Source organism: Seriola aureovittata, chromosome 5, assembly GCF_021018895.1.
Source record: "Seriola aureovittata isolate HTS-2021-v1 ecotype China chromosome 5, ASM2101889v1, whole genome shotgun sequence".
Classification (NCBI taxonomy): domain Eukaryota; kingdom Metazoa; phylum Chordata; class Actinopteri; order Carangiformes; family Carangidae; genus Seriola; species Seriola aureovittata.
This window is the reverse complement of record NC_079368.1, coordinates 3,048,338-3,076,324: the sequence shown is the minus strand read 5'-3', so window position 1 is coordinate 3,076,324 and position 27,987 is coordinate 3,048,338. Positions and strand designations below refer to the sequence as shown.

Genomic DNA, 27,987 nt, shown 5'->3' with positions numbered 1-27,987 from the left:
AAAGCAAAGATATTTCAAAGTTCTGTGTTGATGTTCAGTTTAACTATTGAAGTGCTTCAAATGTAGCAGTTTAATTTCCTCCTACATCCTCTTTAAACACAGTCTATGTTGCATCACATCGGGGTCATCGTACATTTTCGCCGATAAGGGTTTTACTTTGAGGTATGACGGGACATTCAGATTGTTCTTACCGTGCAGTCTTTACACTATTATAAGGCACATATACACAAAAAGGTACGTGGGAAACTGTTTGGTCGATTTTAATCGAAAATGGTGTATTTGTTCGTTTGTATTTGTTCCAGTTCCAGTTCCACTTATTACATTAGTTTTTTGCATGTAATGCATTGGATTGTCCTTTTGTTGTGTAGCGGATTGCAGCCACAGAGTCCGCGGACAGAGTCTGTGAGAGCAGCTCTAAGTGAAAATTATTGTTTACCGATTTTGACATTAAATTTGGGCTGTGTACGTACTTTAAGTGTTAAATATCAAACTATTGAAGAGTGAGTTATTTTTGCTTCTTCCGCACCATACTACATTTAAATCATGTCAAAAAAATAGTCCCACAATGCTCCTTGTTGCTCCTTCTTTTAAAAATATCTGTCCGGCAGTTAGGTCAAGTCATTCTGCCACTTTTCAGAGTTGCCTTTAACTGTTTGCTGTTTTGGAGCGGAGCTGTGTTGCAGTGCAGGAGGGAGTGTCGGGTTACAAACACTGAGCTTGTGACCTCTTTCTCTTGACTTGTGTATGTGGTCAAATCTTTTGCTCTGTGACCTGTTCGTCAGCTGAGCAGAAAGAGACAGCCAGGTTAAGAGTTCGAGTCACGAGATGTTATTGATATATGACCACATGAAGCTTAATCAAAAACACAGTACTAATTCATCAGTGATCTCCTTAGGTTTTAAACACAAAATTGTCCCATATGAAATGTCACTATAATAATTTAAAAATAAGATTATTTTTTATTTCTTGCAGGCATGCAGCCGGACAACGATGAAGAGGAGAGCTGCAGTATATACCCAGTATGTCCTTCCTCAACACCATTCATTGCACTTCATTGTCTGAAAATAAACTTCCACGTCCTTGTGCTCAGCAAGGCATTTAGGAAGGGGAGCCTGGGGACAGTTGCAACACTTTTTACATTTCTCTTAGTTACTCAGAGGCTCCTTGTTCTAGACCAACCAAAATTTTCATATTACACATACATTAGTCTGCTAATCATCCATACCATTTAAAGGTGATTACATATGAGATAGCAGTCACAATATTTATTTCAGTTTAAGAATTCAGTTGTTGCAACTGACGCAACACAGATCACAGATGGTTTCAATATATTAAAAACACATTAAATTTGCTTGTTGTGTCAGTAAGCATAGTATTCTGAAAATATGGCAAATGGTATTATAGTGTTATTTATTTAACAATATTTATCAAAGAACAGTCATTTAGTTTTGTGTAGAGCATAGAACATAGTAACAACAATAGCAATAACAATTTATTTTATTGCTTATGATGAACAGAACAGGTAAATATATTTTAAGACCATGAGAGGAACTGAATAATTCACAAAATAACTTGTTTGTATTTTCTTATGTGGTAAAATGATCAATTATTGTTGCACCTGTTTTGCTATGGGGCAAAACTAGCTGCATATTTTGTCTATTTTGAACAGAAAATGTTGAAACACACTGTTGTATGGTCTGTTGTGATTTGACTGGGGACAGTTACAATAGCTTGTTGTAACTGTCTTCACCCCGTCAGCCATGACAGAACATCATGTGCTAAACACATTGACTTCAACACATTCTAACTATGTCATTTAGAAGTCAAAAAATAATATTAAAACTCAGAAAGTTTTGATTCTTTTCATAAAAAGTGCAGGACAGTTTGACAAAAATACAGCTTATAAAAAAATGACTTTCAGATCTCCAAAAAAAGTTGTGTCTTCCAGTGTCTTCTGTCTTCTGAGTGTCATCACTTTAGCATGTTTCTGATTGGAGGAATGACACTTGTTGCAACTGTCCCCAGTCTCCCTTACAAGTTCATGACAACACAACAGCTGTCCTGACTCTGACAACAAATATATATTTCTCATTCAAATACATGACAAATGCACATGTTTCACACATCCTGTAAGGCTTGTTGTTTTTCACCAGATGATTAGGCCTTTATTGGGTAAAAAGAAACTAGAAACATTTGTCACCTTTTTGTGCTCTGATTGCTCTTATGTGAAAAACCCACAGGTGGTTTGTGCAGCAGGTTATTATGACCCATAGTTACGTTTTATTGTTAGGCGACATCTAGTGGTTGTACTAATTATAACAGGAGCAAAGGTGGATGGATGGGTCAACAAAACATAAGAATATGACACAGAAGATCGGTGTACGATTCCCATGTGAAACCAGTAGTTTACATTGTTTCTATTATCCATGACCGTTGTTATTATAACCCTAACCCTAACTCTTACCCTAAACCCTGACCGTTGTTATTATTGTAACCATGACAACAAAGATCATCTGATGTGGAGAAAATGCTTATTTTAACGCAAATCATGATCTTTCCCTAAACCTAACCAACTAGTTTTTGTGCCTAAACCTAACAAACCCATGACTGTTGAGCGCCGTAGGGGCGCTATTTCACGAGAGACTTCCATGGGTCAGAGGTTTGAAAAAACAACCTATATGGCTGTTTTAACATATTGTCAGTTGATTTCATTCCCTCAGTGTGGTTCCTCTGCTTGATGTTTCAGAGCCTGGCTCCACTCAGCAGTGAGATTAAGGCCAGGATGAAGCAGTTTGTGGAAGAAAGGACGGAAGTCAATATGGTAACTGCCAACAATCAATTTCTGACTTCCTCTCTAATCATTTGACTGAGATGCAAATGGCTTGTTTTGCTATCCGAAATATCCCCTTTATCAAATCAGAAGTAACGTGCCAGGCCATCATTTCAGTCTCTGAATAATTAATAATGAAATCTTACTTCACACATAAAGAAGGTGACCGAAATAGAGATTTTGCCAAACTACGGCTGTTCCTAATCCATAAAGATGCTGGAAAACGTATGAGCATGCTTTTTTTTCCGGATAGATCAGATTATTGCAATGATCTTTTTACTGCTCTTCCAAAGCAGTCGATAGAAAGACTACAGTTTATTCAGAACCGTGCTGTTGGACTTTTAACTAAAGCGAGGAAGAGAGAGAACATTACCCCAGTTTTAGCTTCACTCCTCCGGCTTCCAGTATCTTTTAGAAAAGTCCTTTTACTTGTTTTTAAAGCTCAGTGTTTTGGGACCGGCCTACGTCGCAGATTCTCTGTGGTTTTATAATCCTTCACGAGTTCTCCGATTTTCTACTGCCAGGCTTTTAAATACACACAGACAGCTGAAAACTTTTTTATTCAACTTGGCTTTTAATCAATTCTCTCAAATCTACTGTTGTTATTAGTTCTGTTTTTATTTTCATTTAAATTATATTTTATCATCTACTGTCTTTCTATTGTGGATAACAGGTGGAAGGATAGAATAATTGGGAGTGAGAGATGTTCTGATATTAGATAAATGAATTAAAGAAAAGAAAGAATGGACTATTTTGATTCTGTTAATTCAAATGTTTTAAACATTTCGCCTGTCTTTAATTCCAGTGGTTGGCTGTGCTGATCGGAGCTGTGACAGTGATTTCAGTGGTTGGAGTTGTTGTGTTCCTACTTTACAGAAGATACAAACGGTCAAGTCAGTGCCCTGCACACTGTACACACTGTTGGGTTTCATTTGTATCTACATAAATTTCACTGTAAAGATGTGCAAAACATGTGATAATATTAGTTGTTTTATGTCTGTCTGTGTTTCAGAGACATCATTAACAGTTTCACAGTTCATACAGACACGCATTTTATGAGTTAGGTGTAAACTGGTAATTGGTTTTTGAAAAGTTGTAACACTAATTTTGCAGTTACACCACAGGTATTTGACAATAATTAATAATAACACAATAACATTGTGTTAAATGCAATCAAGTATTGAATTCATGAATGTTGATATTCTTCAGGATTAAAAGCCCCTGAGACAGAAGGGTGATTTAATCAGACCAGACTGACAGCAGGAGTATGAGAAGCATTGGCTGACTCATACAGTAGATTGCAGATGTTCTTACAGAGCATGTCTGGTGTGTTTCAGAGGAGCAGGCCGGTGTTCGTCATTATCGTTTCAGGAAGAGAGACAAGGTGATGTTCTATGGCCGGAAGATCATGAGAAAGGTCAGTGTCTTCTCAAACATCCCACTCAGTGTTGCCAGTTTCTATAGACATATTACACATTCAGTGCCCCCTGCTGCTGCACCATGGATTTATTTTTATAAATAATGATATTAACTATCACGATGACCATATGTGTCATTTTGTAATACTGCTGCCCACAATGGTTTTATCTATATTGTATTCATTGCACAAAATTGCGACTGCAAAGTTTTATTATACTCTCCATTATTATATAATTTCATACACAATCATGTTTATATTTTTCTTGTGTCATGCAGAATAAGTCAGGAGATAAAATCATATCTAGCTAGTCTTTGCTTGGATTAGGAAATAGGTTCACAAATCTTCTTAATAATGCAGCGGATGGATTTATATTGGATCACAAATAGCAGGGCAAACCCTATAATCATGAATGTCCGTCACTAACTGATTGACTGACTGACTGACTGACTGACTGATCATAGTTCCACCATTGGTCAGTTGAATTCCATGTGAATTGGAGTTTCCCTATTGGCCTTTACTCTTTCAAAATGATTTGGTGCAAACAGGTTCTGTTAGGGTTGTGTTTACAGCTGCAGTGCTGCCAACTTAGCTCATTCTCTCTAGATTTAGAGACTATTCTTCAAACAGACTGGGTATAAACCTGATTCATGACTGGACCATGTATGGAGCCGACCGTGGTTTTAGGGCTACACCTCTTTTTTCAGGCACTTTACTGGGAACTGCAGGGAAGAGGAGGAGCGCTTCCAATACACTGAGCCTCGCCTCCATTGTCTCATTATTACTAAAGGAGGCAGAGGAATAACTAAACATAAGACACACCGAGCAGAGAGAGCAGGAGAGAGGGAGGGAGAGAGAGAAGTAAACGCTAACTGCTAAAGAAACTAGCTGATCTAAATAGCAGGTAAACAACAGAAACACCAGCAACAGGAAATGAGACAATACGTTTAATGCAGCACAAGCAATAAAAGACCTGATCAGAAATGAGAGGTTTCTGTCCTCTGACATGCTAGAGGGCTTTTAATTTGAAACGGTTACAATACGGTTAAAATACTGTATATGTGAGCACAGAGAGAGAAGCAAACATATAAAGGGCTGAAACCAGCTGATACTAAGCAGAGGGTAAATAAGATGCAAAGATGTCAGTTGTTTACACCAGTTCCACAACAGTTTTCAACTAGGTCCTCACATTGACTGTACACGGTCCAGCCATGTACTGGGGTTTGACCTCGTCTTGTTTTAATTCAGATGGTTAGAAAAGTCTTAAAGGATTCGGGATGTTGTTAAATGACCTAGGTTTGTCAAAGCATCACTGGGTAATTACCTTTCAGAAGCTGGTGCTCGGCTCCGTGACTCAACTCAATCTGTTTACACTTTAGGTTTAAAACTATGTACAAATATCATACAGCAAATGTTCAGCTACTCCTTCTTTATTACATTGTCAGTGCCACTCTGTCCATCTCGGATGAGTATGTTACCATCACACAAACTTTGTGAATTCATAACTAATGTTACATACACTGTTTCTTTAGCTAGACTACACATACTGAACTGACATGAGGCAAATGTTGGAAGGCTGAAAACTGCAGAAAGAAAAGAGTTTCTACTCAGGCTACTACTCTGTCTCAGTGTGATGCATGTTCTAAAAGTACATTTTATCAGGAGAGATATCATCAGTTGCAGCTTGAGTCCAAGCAGATTAACTGTTGGCGATGGCCTTTCATATTTGTTATGTTGCTGTAGGACTTTTGGCCTGATGTTGTTGCTAAAACGAGTTTAATTATATAGCAAGTCAATTCAAAGTGCTTTACTGCATAAAGCAAGATATAAAAAACACAAGGCAATTAAGAAGACATAGAGTAAATGGGATTTCAAAAGATTTAAAAAAAATGAAGATAAAAATAAGCTAAAATGGAAAACAACAGAATAAACAGAAGAATTAAAAAATGATGGTGCAGTTACATTAAACTTAATAAAAGTCAAATTCAAGCCTGCAGTTAAAAGAACTGAGGAGCAACTGACCTCAGGTTTGTGTGGTGCATAAGACCTGAATGCTGCTTCTACAAATATAAAAGCTCCTTGATGACCTGAGAGATCTCGATGGCGGGAAATCAGAAATGTATTTTGACCTTAAACCATTCAATGTGATGGGAAAGTGTTGTTTTCATTCTGTCAAGCATCATGTGAATGCAAACATGTCAAATCACCAAACATTTCATTGTCTTGCAGGTTCAAACATTGTCCTCAGTTCCTGCATCAAACTCAAACTCAGCCTCCCGGCAGAGATTGAGGAAGAGGACCAAAGTCCTGTCTATAGCTCGCAAGTGAGTCTCTAGTTTAAGCCTGGTTTGTAGACAAAAGACAAACAGTCCATTTTTCATCTTAGGAACAGCTACAGGAACAGTGTTTGACAAAATGATGTCAATTCAAGATTCACTTTGTTGGACCTTGAAGTGAGATTATTTTGCCAATGAAAGGTAATGTAAGATATTACCAAAGCCAGTCACCACTATATGTTGTATCTAATCTGATGAATGATGAACAAATTCAGCTCCAAGTAATTCTAAATACTTTTTCAACAGAGTAATTCAGTGATTCAGTTCAGGTCACAATCTCTCAGTTACAGCATTGCATAACATTATGATGTCACAGTGAAGTTGACTTTTGACCATTTGGATACACAATGTCATCACTTCATTTTATCCTTACAGACATTTGAGTTAAATTGCATCATAATTAGTGTTTGAATTCATGAGTTATGGCCAAAAATGTGTTTTGAGAGCTTACCGTGATCTTGACCTTTGACCTTTGACCAAAATATAATCAGTTCATCCTTGAGTCCTAGCGAATGTTCGAGCCAAATTTGAATAGGTTTTTATATATACATAACATTAGAGAAACGTTTGCAGTGTCGCTCCTCTCAAGAGGATTCAAGAGGATTTAAGTAAAAAATGAAACATTAATAGATGAAGGATGTGTGTGTTGTTAGAATCCTGCGTATTCGGAGGGAGCCCCCCACCCTGCAGCCCAAGGAGCCCCCTCCCAGTCTGCTGGAGGCTGACCTGACTGAGTTTGATGTGCAGAACTCCCATCTCCCCTCTGAGGTGCTGTACATGCTGAAAAATGTCAGGTAAGCAAAACGACCTCACGAGCAGGGACAATGTTTCTATCTAACATATAGACATAATGAAGAGTCAGTGGAGACTTAAAAAGTGATTTGTAGACTGAAATGATTAGTCAATCAATCAAAGACAAGTGAAAGGAAATGAATGGCTAACTGTTTTGGTGAACACTTGTTTGTTTAAGTAATTTTTTAAGCCAAAATGTCAAATATTCTCCTGTTCCAGCTTCTCAAATGCAACATTCGGCTGCTTCCTGCTGTGTGATTGTAAATAAAAAGTCTTTGGTTTCAGTACTGTCCGTCGGACAAAACAAGCAGTTTGAAGATACCACACTGGGCTTTATGAAATTGATGGACTATTTTCTGACATTTTATTATTTTATAGACCAGCTGTTGCGATTTCGACTTCAAACAAGTATAAATGTTGATAGACAGTTACTATGAAAAGGATGAAAGTTCCTATGGTAACCATCTTCTTCTCAAAAGAAAAAACTCAACTAAATAAAAACAGAAGTCCTTCCACTGAAAATGACCATTTTTTATAGAAACACTATAGAATGAGACTAAAAGTCTCAATGTAGTTGTTTTCATTGTTTCTGGTGGAGCCTGCGTTTCCTGCTTAATATTCCAATTGCACACCCACCCAGAATGGATCCACAGCAAATGATGCCTGCACAGATTGAGAAGAGCTGATCCGATCTACACGTATCACATATGATCAAATTTGATCATGAGTTTGGGATTAGCGTGTTGGAAAACATTTGTATAAGTCTTTACTCTTCTTTATTAAAACAACATGATACAGTCAAAATAGTTAACAGATTAACTAGTGTTTCTTCTTCTTGTGTTGCATTCCCGACAGACAGCTATTTTTAAAAGTAAAGATCAGCATCTCTTTTTCAAGAGAGACCTGTGTACAAAGATTTTATATTGTAATATATGTAATATATATATTCACAGACATACATTATATATTTTCACATTAAAAAGGCATGTGCATGTGTGATTGTAGATACATAAGCACAACATTTTAAACTGTTCCAATGAAATAAGAGCGTATAACTTCATATTTTTTTGGGAGTTCATTCCATCTGTACGCAGTGTAGTGTTTGAAACCAGTTTTTCCGAGTTCAGTGTGAACAAGAGGTTCAGCTAGTTAAAATGTCCTGTGACCTGATGTTGTAAGTGCTGTGTTTAAATGTTACCAGAGAGCGGAGCCTTATAAATAAACAACATACAATGCTGCTCCGTTCTGTTTGTAAGGACCATCCCAGCTTTTTATATAGGATGGAATGATGAGTTAGAAAAGTGTGACCTGTGATGAAGCGTAATGAAGAGGCTTCAGTGTGGTGGGAGAAGCATACATATAAAAAATATCACCGTAATCATAACCATGAAGGGTTTGGATATGGGCAGTAGGCTGGGTACTCTTTGTTGACCTACAGAATAGCATATATTTTTACCAGCAAACTGTAGATTTGCAATGTGCCAGTGGCATATAAAATAGTGTCATCTACATAAAGTTGCACATTGCATAACTGAATGTATTCTTTATCGTGAGAACACTGTAAACTGGATTCCTCGTAGTGTTTTTGGTAAATTTTGGTAAATATCATTAGCAGTGATATAACGACAGCATTTGTACACATTGTGTTGTAACCAGGGTGCTCGGCCACTTCGAGAAGCCTCTCTTCCTGGAGCTGTGTCGTCACATGGTGCTGATTCAGCTGCACCAGGGAGAGGCACTCTTCCGACCAGGTGACACTGATGACAGTATTTACGTGGTTCAAGATGGCCGCCTGGAGCTGTGCATCCATGAGAGTGTAAGAGCATAAAGACGTTTCGCTCTCAGTGGTGGATTAGTGGTAAATGTGTATAAATTCTCATCTGTACTCTGATTGTTGCTCTTCATCCATATTGAAATGTGATTGTTGTCTTTCTGCAGGACGGTACAGATGCAGTGGTGAAGGAAGTTTTGCCAGGAGACAGCGTTCACAGTCTGCTCAGTATCCTGGACATAATTACTGTATGTCTGAAGTCTGTCTGTCACTCATCACCCTTTTCCTCCTTTTGTTTGTTGTTATTATACAGGCATGTTTAAACGTACACATGGTGGTTCCTCCTCATATGTAACACGCCTATAATTTAGGATTAATTAGGGAAAAAAATAATAGAGATAATATAAAAACAATAAAAGCAAAATTATAAAAACAATAAATTTACAAAAGGGGCAATCACATAAAGCACATTACATGGTAAAGTGCTTCTGAAACTGGTGAGTTTTTATCAGCTTTTAAACTGTAAACTGAGATGACATTTTTGATGACTAGAGGAAGACGATTCCAGAGGGTGGGGGCCACAACCGCAAAGTCACGGTCTCCTTTGGTTTATAGCCTCGACCTCGGGACAGTAAGGAGGCGCTGGTCAGTAGACCTCAGGGATCTCCCCGTAATCAGTGGACACAATAACTCTGATATGTAAGATGGTGCCAGCCCATGTAATTGTATGAGAGATTAATTATTATTATTATTATTATAGCACTCTATGGATAACCAGCATAGATTTGCTAACACTGGTGTAATATGTGACCTACGCTATGTGTTCGTTAGCAGTCTGGCAGCCACATTTTGAACCAGCTGGAGACACAGAAGAACGATTTAGGGTAGTGAACGGTGAATTGCAGTAGTCAAGACGACAGGAAACAAAAACATGGAGGATTTTTTTCTAGATCTTGAAATGATAGTAAAGATTTGATTTTAGCAATGTTTCTCAACTGGAGGAAGCAGGATTGGACCGATTTATTTACATGACATTCAAAATTCATATTTTGGTCAAAGAAAGTGCTTTTGGGGCCCATGAGTGGTCCTATTGCACACAACGGGCGGTTAGATCAGCTTTAATTTGGGTCATTTGGTCTGAGCTTAGTGCTTTAGCTTGTTTCTGGTATGACTTGAACACCTGTAAAAGCTCTCAGTTTGAAGCTTGTTTTTACCAACATTTACTGACTTATACTTTAAACTTTTATACATTATACTATAATGCTACAATATACTGTAAATATATATATATGTGTATTTTCTATTCATGTTGACATCATGGAGTACAACCTAACTCATTTTTGTGAAGGTTTTCGCTGACAATAGGATCCTTCTTTCTCCACACAGTATGTTATCTGTGTTTTACTGTATTTCAGGGCTATCCGGCACCTTACAAGACGGTGTCAGCGAGAGCTGCAATTCCCTCCACTGTTCTGCGTCTTCCAGCTGCAGCCTTCCAGTCAGTCTTTGAGAAATATCCTGAAACCCTGGTTCGAGTCATTCAGGTAAAGTTCCATATCAGCCAGTGCACAACAGGCAACAAAACCACAGATATTTTCTGAATATTTTTCAATTTCCTACTGTTTCTTTTCCTTTTTATATGAACGGTCCAGTCTCTTCATTCTCTGTGTTGTCCTGTTTCCCTCATGTCCTCTGTAGATAATCATGGTGCGTCTTCAGAGAGTGACCTTCCTTGCCTTACACAACTACCTTGGCCTGACTACTGAGCTCTTCAACCCGGTACTGTAACCTGTGCTCCAGACTGCGCGGTCTGACATAGAGAGTGCAAAAATGTGAACGATTAGATGACCTCGCTTTTATCTTGTGTATTACTGACATTATCCACCCCACACTTATTGTTTTATTTCTGTGCAGCTCTGCTTCTCTGATATACAAAACAAGAGTAATAACAAGAGTAGTGTAAGAGTTGCTCACATTCATAGAAGAATCAATACACGTACAGACTGGTGTCAAGCTTTGAAACTTTTTTCAGTCCCTCTCCACATTAGTATTTATGCAACAAAAATGTGACAGTCCATTTATCATAGAATATGATTATATGAAATAAACCCATTAGGTCACAACCACACTTTGGCTGACTTGGTATAATATCAGTCTAACTATATTTGAAATTTACTTTATTTTGTTTGTTTTTTTCTTAATATTGATGGATGTGTGTTACAGGAGAGCCAAGCCATTTCCTTGGTGTCAGTGGCTCATGTTCTGGGTGAAGCTCATTCAAACAGAGGCTTCCGCAGGCAGCCTTCACACTCTGATGATCTGGCCTCAGAAAAAGCAGACACAGGTCAGAAACAACAGCATTCCCAGTTTGCATTAATGTGTGTGTGCAGCAGTGGTTGACTAAAGTTCTCTGTTTTCTTCATACCCACTTTAACAGAAAAGTCCAGCCTCTCTGACATGTCCTCATCAAAATACAAGAAATCTCGTTCTCTCTCCACCCCAATGGCTGTTACAGGTACATACACACACACAGTGACTTTTTTTATACTTAAACATATTTAATGTTTTATTTTCAGCGCCTTTCTTGTCTCAATAGTACGATGGAATATTAGGCCACATTGAGGAAAAAAAATCTGAAATTACTGGAATAAAGTTGTAATTTTAAAGAATAAAGTCATAATATTTAAAGAAAAAAGGCATAATATTACAAGAATAACATCATAATTCCATGAGAGAAAAAGTCATAATATTAAAAGAATGAAGTCATAATTTTACAAGAAAAAAAGTCATAATATTGTGAGAATAAAGTTGTAGTAAAGTAAAGTAATTTTTGGTTGTTTTAGAGGGGAAATATCAGAAGTTCTAAAATGAGGAACGTGGAGCATCCTGTGAAGTTATACTGCAGCTGAGGTTTCAGAAATAAGCAGACCCTTCATCTTTTGGCTCATGAGTATCATCATCATCAGCATCATCAGCATCAGGACATTGAAAACATTGTGAAGAAACTGAGTCTATTCTATATTTAGACAGACAAACAGCAGCTGCCAGAAGCAGCTCAGGCTGACACTGACTGTCCTTTCACCTGTTTGATAGGTTGTTGTAATATAATTCTAATTAAATTTAATTTTTTTTACATTTTTAATTGTCATAATATTATGACTTTATTGTCAGATTGTCAGATTTCTTTTTTTTCCTCAATGTGGCCCTAATACTTCATCAAACAATAGGACATATGCAATTCAATAAACTATGTTGACTGTATGCCATTAGCTTTTCTAAGTGGATCCAAACAATGTATAATATTACAATAGAAACATTACATGTGGAAAAGTGAAGAAATGTGAAAAAAGTAGTCATTACATTTTAAGACAAACATTTAGAAACTTTCCTGAAGTTAATGTCACAAACGTGTCCAACTTTGTGCCAGTTCCATGTGTGTTTGAGTCGTTTTGCATGTCATCAATAATTATTATCAAACTGCATCATCACTAACTGCAACTGATGTTACTGTTAATGTAACATACACAAGGCCCACTGCTCATCAGAGTCAATGAATGAATGTTTAATCAGCTAACTTGGAATCAAGCCTATGAGCAAAGGGTTCCACAGGAAAATGCGTTTTTAAATGCTTTAATACTAAACTCTAATGCTCAAAATATTGTGATTTTTTTTGTGTCGTGCAGGTGAAATGTCAGCTGACCTCAACAGAGTTTATGAACGGGCTGGACTTGCCAAAGAGGAGATGATGCCGCACAGTCCTATGAAGGTCTGTGGATAAGACATTTCTTTCACACACTGTTAGAAGTTCTCTGGTTACAGTCCAGACAGGTTGGATGGCAGGGAGATATTTATTATACAGGGAGGGCTGGCTGTTGTTTACATGTTATTCACATCTGCTAGTTTCTTTAACTTAGCAGTTACTGCAGGCAACACACAATAGAAACTGTTTGTGCCAAATCATTCTGAAAGAGAAACGGCCAATGGGGAGACTACAACTCAGTCAAGTGGCATGTGGCTGACAGACGGTGGAACTATGGTCACTCAGTCACTCACTCACTCACTCACTCACTCACTCACTCACTCAGTCAGGGACATTTGCCCTGCTGTTGCGGTCGACCCAAAAATAAACAGATACTTCTTGAGGCTTTCTGGTTGAGATGTTGTATTTGAGCAGTGGTTACTTACAGAATAATGTTATATTTAGTACATTTAGATTTATTGGGTTATCTTGGTGTACTGCACATGCATGGGTTACTAAGAATGAGTGTCCAGTTTGTGGTCTACTGTCTTCCTTGCGGCCATTATGTTTTCCTGTGTCTCTCTGTCTCTTCAGTCTATTCTAAAGAAGAGTGTCACAATGCAGCACACTCCATCCGCTGTTTACCAGTACAGCGATGCTGGAGCAAACGCCCACCACAATAAAGTCAATGCCATTTTCCAAGCTGCAAAAAAGGATCTGCTGCAGGTCATCCAAATACAGGTAGCTTGAAATACAAACCACATGTACTGCACAACTTCATTACACACTTACTGATCCCACAAATGGAAGTTAAAATAAAATATTCTAGTAAAGTAGATATAGTATAGTACAGTATATTTAGCTGATCTGTTAATGGTCTTAAATTTCTGAATCCGTGATTGGTCAGACAGTTATCACATGTCTTTAACTTGTCATTTGTTGTCATCAGGACCACAGTCTGCTGGAGGGACGGGTGACTCTCCGCCAGGTCAAAGCTGGCACTGTTGTGGCCCATCAAGGAGACCAGGTCGGTCTGTTGAGCAAACACTGACAGAAACTCATATTGACAGAATATTGACCAGTGCAACTTCAAGGTTTAACAAAAATAAGGCAAACAAAGCGGGGTTTGGAAACTCAGCTCCTATTGATACATATCAGCAAGAACCATATGGACCATATTCTCTGTATTCTCTCACTGTATATACTGTATAATACTCTCTCTATTCACTTAGCTTATTCAACACCACTGAATCATCTTTTCTTCAAGGACTTGTTCAGGAGAAATCCTCTTTAATAAAAGCATGTAGCCCTGCAGAATATAGTGAACTAACATTAGTCCAAACCACGCTTTGCTTGCGCTCTATAAACTATTTTATAATAATTATAATCATAATAAACTTTATTTACATGGCACGTTTCTTAACAAAAAAATTACAAAGTGCTTCTCAGAAAGAAAAATGGGAAATTAAAAACAGCAATTAAAACATAAAATAGAAGTAAGTTACAGGAAAATATAAATTGTCCATATCATGGGAAAATAAAACACAACAACATATCAAACATTCATAAAAGCTTCCCGATAAAATAATGTTTTAAAAGACGCTAATGATGTAGCCTGCCTGATCTGATTATAATATATTCATTTAGTTATACTTAATTAAAATTCTCAATAAACCATAACTTTGGCATTCTAGTTTGCAGCACTATGCTTAAATAATATTATTCAATAATATTCACATCACCTATAAATCATAATCAGGTATAATAGCCAAAGTAAGACCAACAAACTTCCATAAATCAATCAAAGCAGAATTTGCAATATGGAATACATACTACTAAACATTACTGACCAACTAAAATTAAATGTGACGCTTCTGATTCATTTGTAATGTTTATTTCATACCAGTAGCATCTTTTAGTTGAATCCACACAGGTAGATTTAGATTTAGATTTGTTTCCCCCGGAAACTGAAAATGAGACTTAAGTTCTGATTGTGTTTAGTTTAGATTCGTTTAGATTTCCTCTTTTCTCTTTATCTGAGTTTGAAGTCAGCATGATCTCAGACTTATCATTATTGAATTTTAGTTTGAAGTTTTGGGACAGCAAACATGAAACGTCACTGAGGCAGGCAAACAAGTTATCAAGGCTACTGTGCTCGTTGGTTTCATCAGTTCATTTTACAGATGAACTGATATGTAATCTGATTTTTCTTCTCCACACGGCTTACAGGATGTGAGCGTGGGCTTTGTCATCTCAGGTGCGCTCCACGTTTACCAGCGTATGATTGACCGCGAGGACGAGACCCTTCTGTTTGTCACCCACCCAGGCGAGATGGTGGGTCACTTGGCCGTTCTCACGGGGGAGCCCCTCATCTTCACCGTCCGAGCTCACAGAGACTGCACCTTCCTCTCCATATCCAAGGCTCACTTCTATGAGTAGGGTCGAGTTCACACAGAAAACATTCAGTCATTTCTTTGGGGCTCAAACACACACAAACACATCTGTGTCTTCAACCTTCTCAGGATGATGCGTGAGGAGCCGAGGGTGGTGCTGAACGTGGCTCACACTGTGGTGAAGAGGGTGTCACCGTTTGTCAGACAGATCGACTTTGCCCTGGACTGGATGGCTGTGGAGGCCGGCCGTGCTGTCTACAGGTATCTACTTTATGGAGCCAAAACTATTAATACCTCACTGATATAGTTTTCCACATTATAATGTCTAAAAAACAACTAGATCTATGTTCTATATGTTGTTGAGTTATGTTCTTTACATTTTTAATCATGGTAACACTTCATTGGTCTCCTGACAATGACATCATATCCTGTATGTGCATGTGTCTGTGTTGTGTTTGTCTGACAGAAGCTCAACATTGACTTTTATCTAGTTTTAAGCCACATACACTTTTTACACCTTGGTGGTTTTCAGCTCTATATTTGAACCAGATGAAGGATTTTAGTCGTCGGACGTCTGGATCTGAAGTTATCAGAGAAACAAGCTGAGGAAATGTTAGACAGCTCAGCTCCCAGCTGCTGGAGACCTCCTGTCCTGTGTCACTGAAGAGTGTCTCTAAATCTCTGATGTTTAAAGTGAAACTGCTTTATTCCTTGTTCCTACCAGTTTTAATCCCCTGGTGTGTTTGTTATGGAGAGGAGGACACCTCTGTGGATAATTCAGCTGCTGATAAAAACCTGCTGAACGTCTGGTTCATAAGTTATCAGAGAAACAATCAGGACAAAGGTTAGCATCAATCTCAGCTCCAACTCTTCCCTGAGTCTCTGTCCTCCGTACAGCGTCGCTCAAACACTGACTTTAAATGTCAAACTGCTTCATTCAGTGTTTTTAACAGTTAGAATCTGTTTGATTTCCTGAACCACTGACACTGAAGGAATCCAAACCTGGAGGAGCTTACAGCAATGGTGGTGAAAACAACAACTCCCATGATCCCACGCTATTTCGTGACATCACCCATTGCTGTCTTTTGATATTGTTTTGATTGAAAGACGCCTAGAGGCAGAAGTTACAGACTGCATTTAATTACTCCGTGGAAACTGTTGTTTGTTTAGTTACTCCTGATAATTAATGTCCACGTTGTGTTTTGGAGACACAAAAACAACAAAGAAAACAGGACAAGAAGTCTGTCATGTCGGTCTGTTACATTTATGCAGGGAGAATGAGAAAATATTAAATTAATAAAATTATAATTAACAGTATGTGAGTGGAGTAGTGTTTGATTTTGCTGTGATTTTTCCTTATTGCTTTTAGGCAGGGAGACAAGTCAGACAGCACCTTCATAGTCCTCAGCGGCCGACTGCGCTCTGTCATTGCAAAGGATGATGGGAAGAAGGAGCTGGCTGGAGAGTATGGCCGCGGGGACTTAATTGGTGTGGTAAGTGATCAGAAAGTGGGGTCCTGTGTGGGTGGAATTCTTGAATTTCAAACTTAAAATAAAAGAAAATAAATGGAAGGAAATTATTTTTTAGAAATAAATATGGACAAACTTCTAGGGGAAATACATTTCAGTAACTAACACCTGCTGCCTGGATCGATCAGGTTGAGGCTGTGACACACATGAACCGAGCCACCACGGTCCACGCTGTCAGAGACTCCGAGCTGGCCAAGCTTCCTGAAGGAGCTCTGAACTCCATCAAGAGGAGGTATCCTCAAGTCGTCACTCGGCTGATTCATCTGCTGGGACAGAAGATATTGGGCAACATGCAGCAGATCAACGGACCTCTGGCCGGTACTCGTATTCTCTCTCTGTTACAGTGTGTCAGGATGGAATTGCCGTTCAGTATGAAAGTTAACATAAGTTATCATATGTAAGCTAGACTGGTACTTTAATTAAAATAAGAAACATTAAACAGTATATGGGTATATTACAGTACATTTACTGTCTAAACTATCCAATAAGAGAAACAATCCTGTGCCCTGCAGCTCGGAGTCTGGCTCTCACCACCCCCACCAGTAAATGGGACGCTGGAAATCCAGCTTCCAACCTGTCCACTGTGGCCATCCTGCCAGTGTCTGAGGAGGTTCCTCTCACTTCCTTCACTCTGGAGCTGCAGCATGCACTCAGTGGCATTGGTACACACACGCACACACACACACACACACACACACACACACACATGCACACACACAGTAGTTTACCTGTTATGCACTATGTGTTGTGACAGATTCTTCCCATGGTGAGACTTTGACTTGTGCCACAGTCGCCCTTCTGTCAGTTCGGATCAGAGGAGACAGTCTTTGATGCCCCAGTTCCTGGTTTGCACTGTTCAGTCCTAAAAGAGACATCTATAAATTTTTTGCTTCACAATATTGCACTTTTGTTTTATAAGGTTTGGAACACACTGGATGTGTGGTGTGTGCGTTGCTATAGTGCAGCTGTCTCCACATGCAGCTGCTTCCGCCATAGCTGTCTATGTCCAGGCTGAATCTGAATCTGATAGACATGAAAAATATAAATATATTTTTTAACCATTTTAGCAGCTGCATGTGGAGACAGAGACATTTTATGTTTTCTGTCAAAGATAAATCAGGAATTGATTTAAAATGAAAAGAAATCCAACATTCCAGTAACCTGTAAACTCTATGTAGAGAGAGAGAGCTGCAGCAGGTCAGTGACGTCAGCCGCCACGCTCACGCCGTGCAGGCAGTGTGTTCTCAGCGTGAAACAAATACTTAGATATTGTGATGGTTGGTTTTGTTAAAGGGCCTCAACTCAAAATATAGCAAAATAAAGAAAGTCCAAGGCTGTACCAAGCAAGTGACAGTGAAACACAGATAAAGATGCGAAGAAGTAAAGACCTGCAGCACTAACTGCTCACACCTACTGCATATCAAAACACACCCCTCTCCCCATCTAGGGGTTAGGATGATCTACTTTTGATTCTCCATCATGATACATTGTACCTCCCTTTCATTCACAGCAATTTCATCGGCCTTGTTTCAAAAACGTGATGGATGTGTTTCTGTTTTCTGAAGGTCCCACTCAACTCCTGACGAGTGACATCATCAAACAGCGACTAGGTTCTGCTGCTCTGGACAGGTAGACATTTGATCAAGTGAATAAACTGTAAATAGATAAGTCCTGCCAAATGAGACGAAGTCCCGTGAGGCATCCCGACTATGATGTCTGTTTTTTTTTCTGAAAACAAGATGTTAACTGAGATGATGTATTTTAATAGTTAGAGTTTTACAGATGTTATTTCAGTTGAATACATGTACACGCAGTAACAGGTGACATGTTGTTCTTCTCCTCTAAAGTGTCCACGAGTACCGTCTGTCCAGTTGGCTCGGGCAGCAGGAAGACATCCATCGCATTGTCCTCTACCAGTCCGACTCTAGCCTCACACCTTGGACCCAGCGCTGCATCCGGCAGGCTGACTGCATCATCATTGTGGGACTGGGAGAACAGGAGCCCGCTTTGGGCGAGGTTAGTGTTAATGTGCTTATTTTTAGTTAGTTAGTTAGTTTTCATTCAGCAGTAAGCACAGGAGATGTTTCCTTCTAGCAAGACACAACACAAAATCTCAACTCTGTTTTCCGTCATTTTCAAATTTGTCTGTAAAAAAAAAAAAAACTTTTACAATCTTGCATTGTTTACACCCAGTTTTCTAGCTTGCAGTCTTCTTCTTCTTCTTCACTGCATTTCTTGGTGCGTTACTGCCGCCTGCTGATCAGACAAATAGTGTGAAACAGTTGGCAGGACTGTATTACAACACCCGCATGCATGTGTGTGTCTTGTGCACGTGCACGAGACAGGAACCCACTCACAGAAAAACTGCTCCATTGCGCTCTGTTATGTGCTGCATTGCACTGACTGATGATTATCAAGAAATATGTAAATATTGAAAGCTTAACAGCACATTTATTCTCTCGCAAATGAAAAGTTGAACACATAAGCAACTAGAAAGGCACTCAGCAGACCAGTACCTGCACCAGGCTAAACAACACAAAACTCTCGCAATGTTAAGAAAGTGAAAAATCCTGAATCCCTTTAACTTGATCTGAAGGCCGCCACTATTTTCTTCTGGATAACCGGAATGGCAGCTCTTTCATTTATGATGAAGCCTTTCAAAACGCTGATAGCATGGAACCTTTTACCAAAGCCGCCAGGCCCTCATAACATTGTTGCTGATGCTCACAAGTCTAGTCACTATTTCCCTTTTCTCTGCAACACTCCTGCATTAAACTCAAGTCTGCTATCGGCTACTTTTCAAAATTCATCCAAACATTGCGCAAGAAATGGGAAAGCAGCGTCAACCTTTTTAAAAGCTATGAAACAGCCTGGAATCTGTATGTCTCGCTGAGTGCTACTACTACTACAGCAATTCCATGAGAAATGCTTTAATCTCATGTCCACCAGTCTTTTCAGCAGTCCAACAATAAAGTAATTACTTAAAGGCATAAAAAAGTATAAAAGACTCATGGGACTCCAAGGCAGCAGGGAATCGAAAAAAGGAACTCGCATTTGCATCAGGGCGGCTGCGGCTCAGAAGCCGTCCAGTTACTGCTCTGAAGTTACAACTTCACTTTGACTTAGAGCTACAGCCACACCGTCACACTGTTTTCATTTCTCTCTGTTACTTGGCCACCCTGCAGTGGATCACACTGAAAAGCTCTTCTTCTTCTTCTTCTTCTTCTTCCTCTCCACCTGTAGTTGGAGCGGATGTTGGAGGGCAGTGCGGTTCGGGCTCAGAAGCAGCTGGTGTTACTGCACAGGGAGGACGGCCCACCACCCAAAGGGACGGCCGAGTGGCTAAACATGCGGAGCTGGATCTCCAGACACCATCACCTGTCCTGCCCCCGCAGGGTCTTCTCCAGGAGGAGTTTACCCAAGCTGGTATTAACCACCACCTCACTGAGGCTTTTTATGGGCGATTCTAGCCCAGTTTACGAATGCTTCACTTCTGTTTGTGTGTGTGTGTGTGTTTGATTTGCAGAGAGAGCTGTACCAGCGTGTGTTTGAAAAATCTCCAGATCGTCATTCTGACTTCTCCCGCCTGGCCAGGATCCTGACAGGAAACACCATCGCCCTCGTACTTGGTGGAGGGGGTGCCAGGTACTGCAGCTTCTTATAGTAACACATTTAACACACCGGCACCACCAGATTTAGCCTCGAGGACCAATCATATACTCTGCAATCACAAGCTGGATCAAATACACTACTCTGGTAATTTGGTACTTGTACATATGAGCTATGATATTGTCCAGTTGTGAAGTGTAAACACTGTGAAGTTATGAAATGTAGGGTTTAAGTTTGAGTTGAAACAAATAAATTACACCAACCTGAAAAATGGAGAAAAGTGATTGAAATTGAATGAAGTGAGATCAGTAAACCGCGCACAGACAGTTGTTGTTTGTCACTTTACTGGCTGGTTTGTAATGTTTTATATGAAATCAAAGGAAAGAGAGCATAAAACTGTCTCTGGTGTCATTCTCACTTTTTGCCTGAACATTAGCTGTAGCAAATGTTTGGTCCAAGGAAAGCACTAATACGAACATTGCACTGGGCATTTACAATTCAGAGTATTCAGGGTTCAGGTTCATGAACATTGCTACATCATTACATTTTTTTAATTTATTTTGTCAAAAAAAATATTTTGAGAATCCCATCATATTTGGTAAAATGTCCATTGGGACTCAAGCCATAACCCAAGACTTCACACGAATGGTTGATATTTTATAGGACTCTGGATAAACAGGGATGTAACCTGGTCTGAGTGGAGGAGGCAGACGACCACGAGGAGATTCTAGTTCTCATTTGTTGCTAAGTGCTTCACATGTAATGACTCCATACAGTATTAAAGTTTAGCATAAGAAAAGACAAAAACTTTATCAACCCCCATGCTTGCATCACACAAGTATTAACACAGACAACTAATAATCAGTTTACATCAATACATCATGTGCATAATATGTAGATTCCAATAAGCAGGTGTATTCTGATTCTGTTTCTATTCTGATTGATGTGTTTCTTTTCCTCACTGCTCTGGCTTGTCCTGGAGCTCTGACAAGGTAGGGGCTGTATTCATGATAGTGCCGCCTATCTGTGGCTCTGTAAACTACTCTGGCTCCAATCTAGCAATTTTAACAAGTCATTTAACGTAGCTGAAACTTCAAATAACATGTTCCTATTGGAATGATTTCACACGTTATATCTTTACATAATCACAAGAACATCAAACTTCACTGCAGGTTTAAGTATGAGACTTGTTAAAATTGTTATTTATTATTTGATAGTATTTGAACAAAATGTGACATCAGATATCGTGTGTGATGTTATTTGATGGATCTCTTTTCAGGGGCTGCTCTCAGGTCGGCATCCTGCGGGCGCTGATCGAGGCGGGGATCCCTATCGACATGGTGGGGGGAACCTCCATCGGGTCCTTCATGGGAGCGCTGTACGCTGAGGAGAAAAGCTACAGTCGGATGAGGGTCCGGGCTCGTGAATGGGCCATGGTGAGCTGACATTACACTGAAGACATGAAAGTACTAAAGTTCAGAAGTGTTTGTCAATGATCAATGTCTCTGGTTCAAATTTCCTCACCGTTATTAGAAAATGGTCGTATATCAAGTTTTGTTTTTGTTTTTTTGTTATTTTTTTTTGGTCATTATGACGTGACAAACTTCTTTCATGTTTTCTCTTTTCAAATTTGACCCTTGGTTTCCACTCAGTCCTTGTCCCGTGAACATAAGTCCACACCTTTCTTTACCTCCTCAGGATATGACCTCCTACTTTAAGAAGCTATTGGATCTGACGTACCCGGTCACCTCCATGTTTTCTGGAGCTTCCTTTAACTCCAGCATCAGTTCTGTCTTCAAGGACAAACAGATAGAGGTAAGGTCAGGGCTTTCTTTAAAGCAAAATATTTTTTTTACCAACTCCAAATCTTCAAGCTGCCAGTAATAATAAGCTATTGAGTTTTACATGTGCAACTAAAAGTTTCATGTAAAAGAAATAAAGCATTGATGGACTCATTGTCTGATTACAAATGGCCGATGTTACAAATATGATCACAAACGTTGCTTTTTCCGGCTCTCTTCTGCCAGGACCTGTGGCTGCCGTACTTCAACATTACAACAGATATCACAGCCTCCTCCATGAGAGTTCACACTGACGGTCTGTCTAATTCTGAAAAACACAAAATGACACATGACATTTCATCCCTGTGTGTGGTCTTTAATGGTTCCAGGTAGACTGGGTGCTTATCATTGGTGGCATGGCGGGTTAATGATCAGAGAGACTGTCCCCAAAATTAAATGTTCACTGGATTCATTTCAATACACAGTACATATGTCCTTGGCCAAGAGAAAATGACATAATCCTTGCATGTAATAAACTCTGGCGACAGCTGTGGAACAAATGTGCAACCATACCTGAAGATAGGGAAAATACATAAACTGAGTCTCCTCTAAAAACACATATTTGTCAGCCTGTTAACCCTTTTGCTACCTCTCGCCTCCTCAGGCTCGTTGTGGCGGTACGTCAGGGCCAGTATGTCACTGTCTGGTTACCTGCCCCCCCTCTGTGATCCTAAAGATGGACATCTACTCATGGACGGAGGCTACATCAACAACCTGCCCGGTGAGGAGTGGGCTGGGTTTTTGAAATGAGATTTCATTCTTCATTATGACTCTTAGCTGGATTTCAAAGAGATGAAATATTTATTTATGGATTTGGAGCGTGTGTCTGTTGTGGTAAAACTACAATCATGCATTGTTTTTAAATGTTGCTATGGCAAAGAGTCTGCTAAAGGAGACCAAATAGGAAGTGTTAAAGCTTCTTTCCTTATCATTTAGAGCAGAGGTTTTCAAAGTGGTAGGGGGGCCTCACCGGGGGTGGTGGGGGTGTCTTAACTGTTTCAGGGGAGGCTCAGTGAATGGAAAGACAAAAATATTACAAGTTATTACACTAGTTATGAAAGGAGATCAGCCTTTTCCCAAGATGTATCTGAGAGTCACTTTTAAAACCTTTAGAGAATTGGACCAGCTCTTATCATGGCTGCCACTTACATACTGCCGGGTCATTTCACTCAGTTAGGAACCTTCCTGAGCAAGAAAGACTTTTCGACGGCAGCCACTGTGTTCCCTACCGTCTGTGTGCCAGTTCATCTTAGCACCAGTGTGTGTCCGGCGATCCAGCCTTCGTTTCCTCATGTAGCCTGATGTGTGTGATCAGTTTTTCTGTTGTTTTTGGACCCGAGCATTTTTGATTCATTTGCCTTAAGCATCACAGTAGTGAAACAAAACCTTAGCAACATGCTACATTTAGGAAAAGTGCAGACCTGAAAGGTCACAGCCCATAAAGTTTTTGACAATCTTTATTTATAAAATAAATCTGTTATAAAATGTACCCAAGACTTTGAACACTCTTTAAATGCATTTGTCCTGTTTTGGTACCTAGCTGACGTGGCTCGCTCCATGGGGGCCAAGGTTGTGATTGCAATTGATGTTGGGAGTCGGGATGAGACCAACCTGACCAACTACGGCGACTCCCTGAACGGATGGTGGCTGCTGTGGAAGCGATTCAACCCACTGGCTGAGAGAGTCAAGGTACGCTGACCTTTGCCGTAAATGTCAGATCTCCTCTGTAGTTGCCCGTTTCCTATAAAAAAACTACAATTACCGCCTTGCCGTTGTATCCCTCCACCAATCAGCCAAGTTGCAGGAAATATGGTCACAATCTCTCCTTCCTGACGACCTTCGACCGTTTGGATATAAAATGTTATCACTTCATTTTATCCTTATAGACGTTTGTGGTAAGTTGTGTCATAATTAGTGTATGAATTTGTGAGTTATGGCCAAAAAACGTGTTTTGTGAGGTCACAGTGACCTTAACCTTTGACCTTTGACCACCAAAATCGAATTAGTTCATCCTTGAATGTTTGTGCCAAATTTGAAGAAGTTCCATCAAGGCGTTACTGACATATCGTGTCCACAAGAAGGACTGAACATCAGTAACAGCTCAACATTGCTGAATTAATATTCCTTCCAGGTCCTGAACATGGCAGAGATCCAAACTCGGCTCGCATACGTCTGCTGCGTGCGGCAGCTGGAACTGGTCAAAGACAGTGAATACTGTGAGTACATTCGACCGCCCATCGACCACTACGGCACACTAGAGTTTGGCAAGTTCGACGAGATCACTGTGAGTTTGACTTCTGTTCCTCAACACCATTCCCCACGCCTCCTCCATGGCCTTGCTTTTTGAATGTCACCCTAACCCCCCCCCCTCACTGTCGCTGCAGGAGGTAGGATACCACCACGGGAAAACACTGTTCGATGTGTGGCAGCGCAGCAGGGTGGTGGACAGCATGCTTAAAGACAGACATCAGGAAGAGTTCCACAAAACCAAAACTGGCCATGTGAGTCAAATCTACAGACACTACTGACCCGGGAGGAGATTTTAAAGCCGTTATCAAGTTGTTCTGTTTTATTTTAACTTCAGACTAAGGCTGGACAATCATCAGTATCAATACTCGGATCTTTGTCTGTCATCATTTATTTTTAATGTTGATGTAGGTGATCTCAGCAGCTGTCATTACCCTGTCTTTTTATTTTATTTTTTTATTTTTTAGACCCAGTGTCTGATTTTTGTTTTCACTTTCTATGTATGAAAACCACATTAAACAAAATAGTAATCTGAGTATTTTTACAGAGTTTAAAACATGTCTGGAGAGGAAGTTTTAAATTCTACTGTTTTATTGATGCCAGTTGATGTCTGTTCTAAATGTAAAATCAGAAAGAGTTGATGAAGTCATCACTGGAATGATGCTGTGTGTCTTTCAGGTGGTCACCTGTCCAAACGCCTCTTTCACCGACCTGGCGGAGATTGTGTCGAGAATAGAGCCTGTCAAGAACGCCTTAATTGAAGGTTAGTTATCAATAACTATATGAGATCATGAACCAAAAAATGTCATATACATATATGTGTATATATGTAGAAAAAAATCTTAATATAAAAGGTTGCTTTTGATTTGTATTATGCAGGTGTAGACATACAGTAGGTCCCTGTGGTGCATATTTTGAAGCCTGATGTTTAGATCTGCAGTGTCAGCTACATGTCTGTAACTTTATGACCATCCTAAAATGCTGTGGGTGGGGATGTTGTCTCCCGTCGTCTGCCTTCAGAGGAGCTGTCTGATGAATACCAGACAGACTATGACGAGGAGGCGGTGGAAAGCGCGATGTCCGACTTTGAGGCGTTCACCCCCGGCAGTGAGCAGACAGAGGGAGAGGAGACGGCAGACACTGCTGAAACAGTATGTATACCAACAAAACTGTGTACTTGGTTAAGATGAATGTAAACAAGGTAGGGACAGCGAAAGGAGGAGGTTTAGGAAATGAGGAAATCTAATAAAGGTAGAAAACTGCTTCTCCTGGGCTCCTTTATCTGTGTATGTTTGCACTCTTAGATTCAGATGATCTTTTCTCCCTTATTTATTATTATTTAGCACTTAGACATTTGTTTTGGTCAATTTTCATTTAGTGTGATTATGTATATGTTTATTTTTTCATTTTGTTTTTTATTTCTCCTTTTTTAATTTGTTTATCTTGGATAATGTTCAACTCCTAAGGACAATCCTTATACCTTTATATCACCTATTTTATACGTGCGAATGTACATTAATAGCACTGGTGCAACAGTTTACTGTTCCTTTGGCTCAATAAAACATATATGAAAATAAATACATTAATGTGAACAAAAGGAATAAACAAAGCTTGTGTAAAAGTGAAGCTTTATCATCACTCATCTTACAGACATATGAAATAACTAAAAGACAGTGATAATCCAACTTTCCTTTTTGTCTTTTTTACAGGATGAGGAGATTCACATCCGAGGTTGACCCTGGATGAAGAATACTCCACATAATCCTTGGCCACGACCTCCATCAAAGCTACGCCGACCTGTCAGGGCTGCTAACCATGGTCCAACACACACACACATGTTGATGCAGTATGCCCAGTAACCTTTGAGAAATGCACTGAGTTTGCATTACAGACATGTCGCAGCCGGGTAGCATCAGTGACACGGACACTTCAGCAGAACACAAAACTGTTGATGGATGCGGTAATTTGATGTAAGCATCAAACCTGCCAGTAAAAGGAAATAGTTTTAATTGGGTGAAGACCCTAAACGTGTCTTGTTGCTTCGTGGACTTTGAGTTTCAGTGATTTAAACTTCTGCTTGTCGTGGACTTCCTGAGACATCAGGCACCTGGGAGATGTGGGGAAAAAAATCAAACAGCTCCATCATTTCACACACTGATGAAGCTGTATGATAGCCTTAGATTGGTAACTTCACACAAGCATGTCATGCACAGATGCACTACAAAATGCACTACAGTCATTCAGCATAAAAATTTCGTAATATGCTGGGTCACTTTTGTGGGCAGTTTTCTGTATAGCTGGTTCCAGCCATAATAAGCTCAGATTCATAAAGCTCTATAGTGCACTTCATAATGTTTACAAATAAGTTCAAAACATAAGTTAATATGTTTTTTGTGCCTACAGTGCGCTTCAAGTACAGTGTTACCCTCATGTCTGTATGATGATGAAAGGACCTCTCCTCTATCTGCCTATTGTAGGTTTGACAAGTGTAATGTGAACGGTCACTAATAAACTTTTCCTCATATCCAACGCACAGCCAGATGTATATCACAGCCTCCATGTCCCCATATCAGGTCTATTTTCAGCATAGAAACACTTCATTTTACAGTTCCATATTCCATTTTCTTTAAGGCAAATATTTTAGGTGTTTCCAATATTATACTAAATCACAAACCTCCCGTTTTTTTGACTCTGTATAACCCAAGAAACTTGACATCCTCTGTCATTGACCCGCAAGGGAAATTAGGAGCTACTCAAAGCTGGAAGAAATTAAGAACAAAAAAAAAGAAAAATGAAAAATATGTGTGAAGTCTTGCAGTATTCTACAGTCTCGGTTTTATTTACAAACATCAGCACACAACCTTTATCGTTTCAACTGACTTGTAGTGAAGATACAGTCAGTGGTGGTCTACATTAAATCTATAGACTCTGTTGTAAAATTATGTCCCAATATATAATGTTATCATTTTCAATATGATTATTGTTATTTTTTTATTAGTAGGCTATTAGTAGTAGTCTTTTATTAATATGGTTGTACAAGAGGAATACCAAATAATGTGTTGTATGACTTTACTGTGATGGATAAAACAGGAAATTTCCATTATGCTGAAGAGCTAATTTTCATTGAAAAGTACAAACAAGTAGGTGAAGAGCTTAAACGTAATGATCTACTCATCAATCCGTTGCTCATAGATTCTATAACTTGCACAACAACCACAGTGAAGATGAATGGGGCAATGTATGGAGAGAACTTTTACCTTTTATTACAACAAGAGTATAGAAAATACTAGTTATAACAAACGTAGCTCTGTGCCTTTATCTGACATCACGCAGTTAAAATGACTGATTTGAACAATTATGAAGCTACCACTGGTGTAACATACAGTACTGCTGCTGTACAGTAATTTAACTGACTGAAAATAAAAATGACTTTTACATTCAACAAACTGTTGTGAATTACATCACAGATAAGAATCACCCACT

General features: G+C 39.3%; 1 protein-coding gene across 2 annotated transcripts; it reads left to right on the top strand.

The window, feature by feature from the left end:
• Positions 1 to 34: 34 nt before the first annotated feature.
• Positions 35 to 27,033, top strand: pnpla7b (patatin-like phospholipase domain containing 7b). Of its 2 annotated transcripts, XM_056375643.1 has the most exons (35): positions 35 to 234; positions 973 to 1,019; positions 2,747 to 2,821; positions 3,636 to 3,723; positions 4,168 to 4,247; positions 6,477 to 6,571; positions 7,237 to 7,377; positions 9,032 to 9,191; positions 9,314 to 9,394; positions 10,562 to 10,690; positions 10,845 to 10,925; positions 11,370 to 11,490; positions 11,584 to 11,661; positions 12,830 to 12,912; positions 13,480 to 13,626; positions 13,835 to 13,912; positions 15,115 to 15,320; positions 15,408 to 15,539; positions 16,648 to 16,771; positions 16,936 to 17,125; positions 17,320 to 17,469; positions 18,373 to 18,436; positions 18,655 to 18,823; positions 20,051 to 20,233; positions 20,334 to 20,452; positions 21,696 to 21,852; positions 22,115 to 22,231; positions 22,444 to 22,513; positions 22,862 to 22,978; positions 23,798 to 23,946; positions 24,389 to 24,541; positions 24,642 to 24,758; positions 25,183 to 25,267; positions 25,525 to 25,655; positions 26,214 to 27,033. In XM_056375643.1, exons 2-35 carry the CDS (start codon positions 975 to 977, stop codon positions 26,238 to 26,240), a joined length of 3,942 nt encoding a protein of 1,313 aa, XP_056231618.1. In that variant the 5' UTR covers positions 35 to 234; positions 973 to 974; the 3' UTR covers positions 26,241 to 27,033. The 2 variants fall into 2 exon arrangements, 1 of the variants encoding a protein (XP_056231618.1); XR_008827808.1 differs by lacking the exons at positions 25,525 to 25,655; positions 26,214 to 27,033 and having other exon boundaries at positions 24,389 to 24,473; positions 25,183 to 25,206.
• Positions 27,034 to 27,987: the final 954 nt, after the last annotated feature.

What these genes read in the sequence shown, in the direction of transcription:
- pnpla7b (XM_056375643.1), top strand. Translation starts at nt 975, where the DNA reads ATGCAGCCGGACAACGATGAAGAGGAGAGCTGCAGTATATACCCA. An exon ending in AGCTGTGCATCCATGAGAGT is followed by an intron (nt 9,192 to 9,313) that starts GTAAGAGCATAA and finishes GTCTTTCTGCAG; the next exon opens with GACGGTACAGATGCAGTGGT. An exon ending in CGGCAGACACTGCTGAAACA is followed by an intron (nt 25,656 to 26,213) that starts GTATGTATACCA and finishes TCTTTTTTACAG; the next exon opens with GATGAGGAGATTCACATCCG.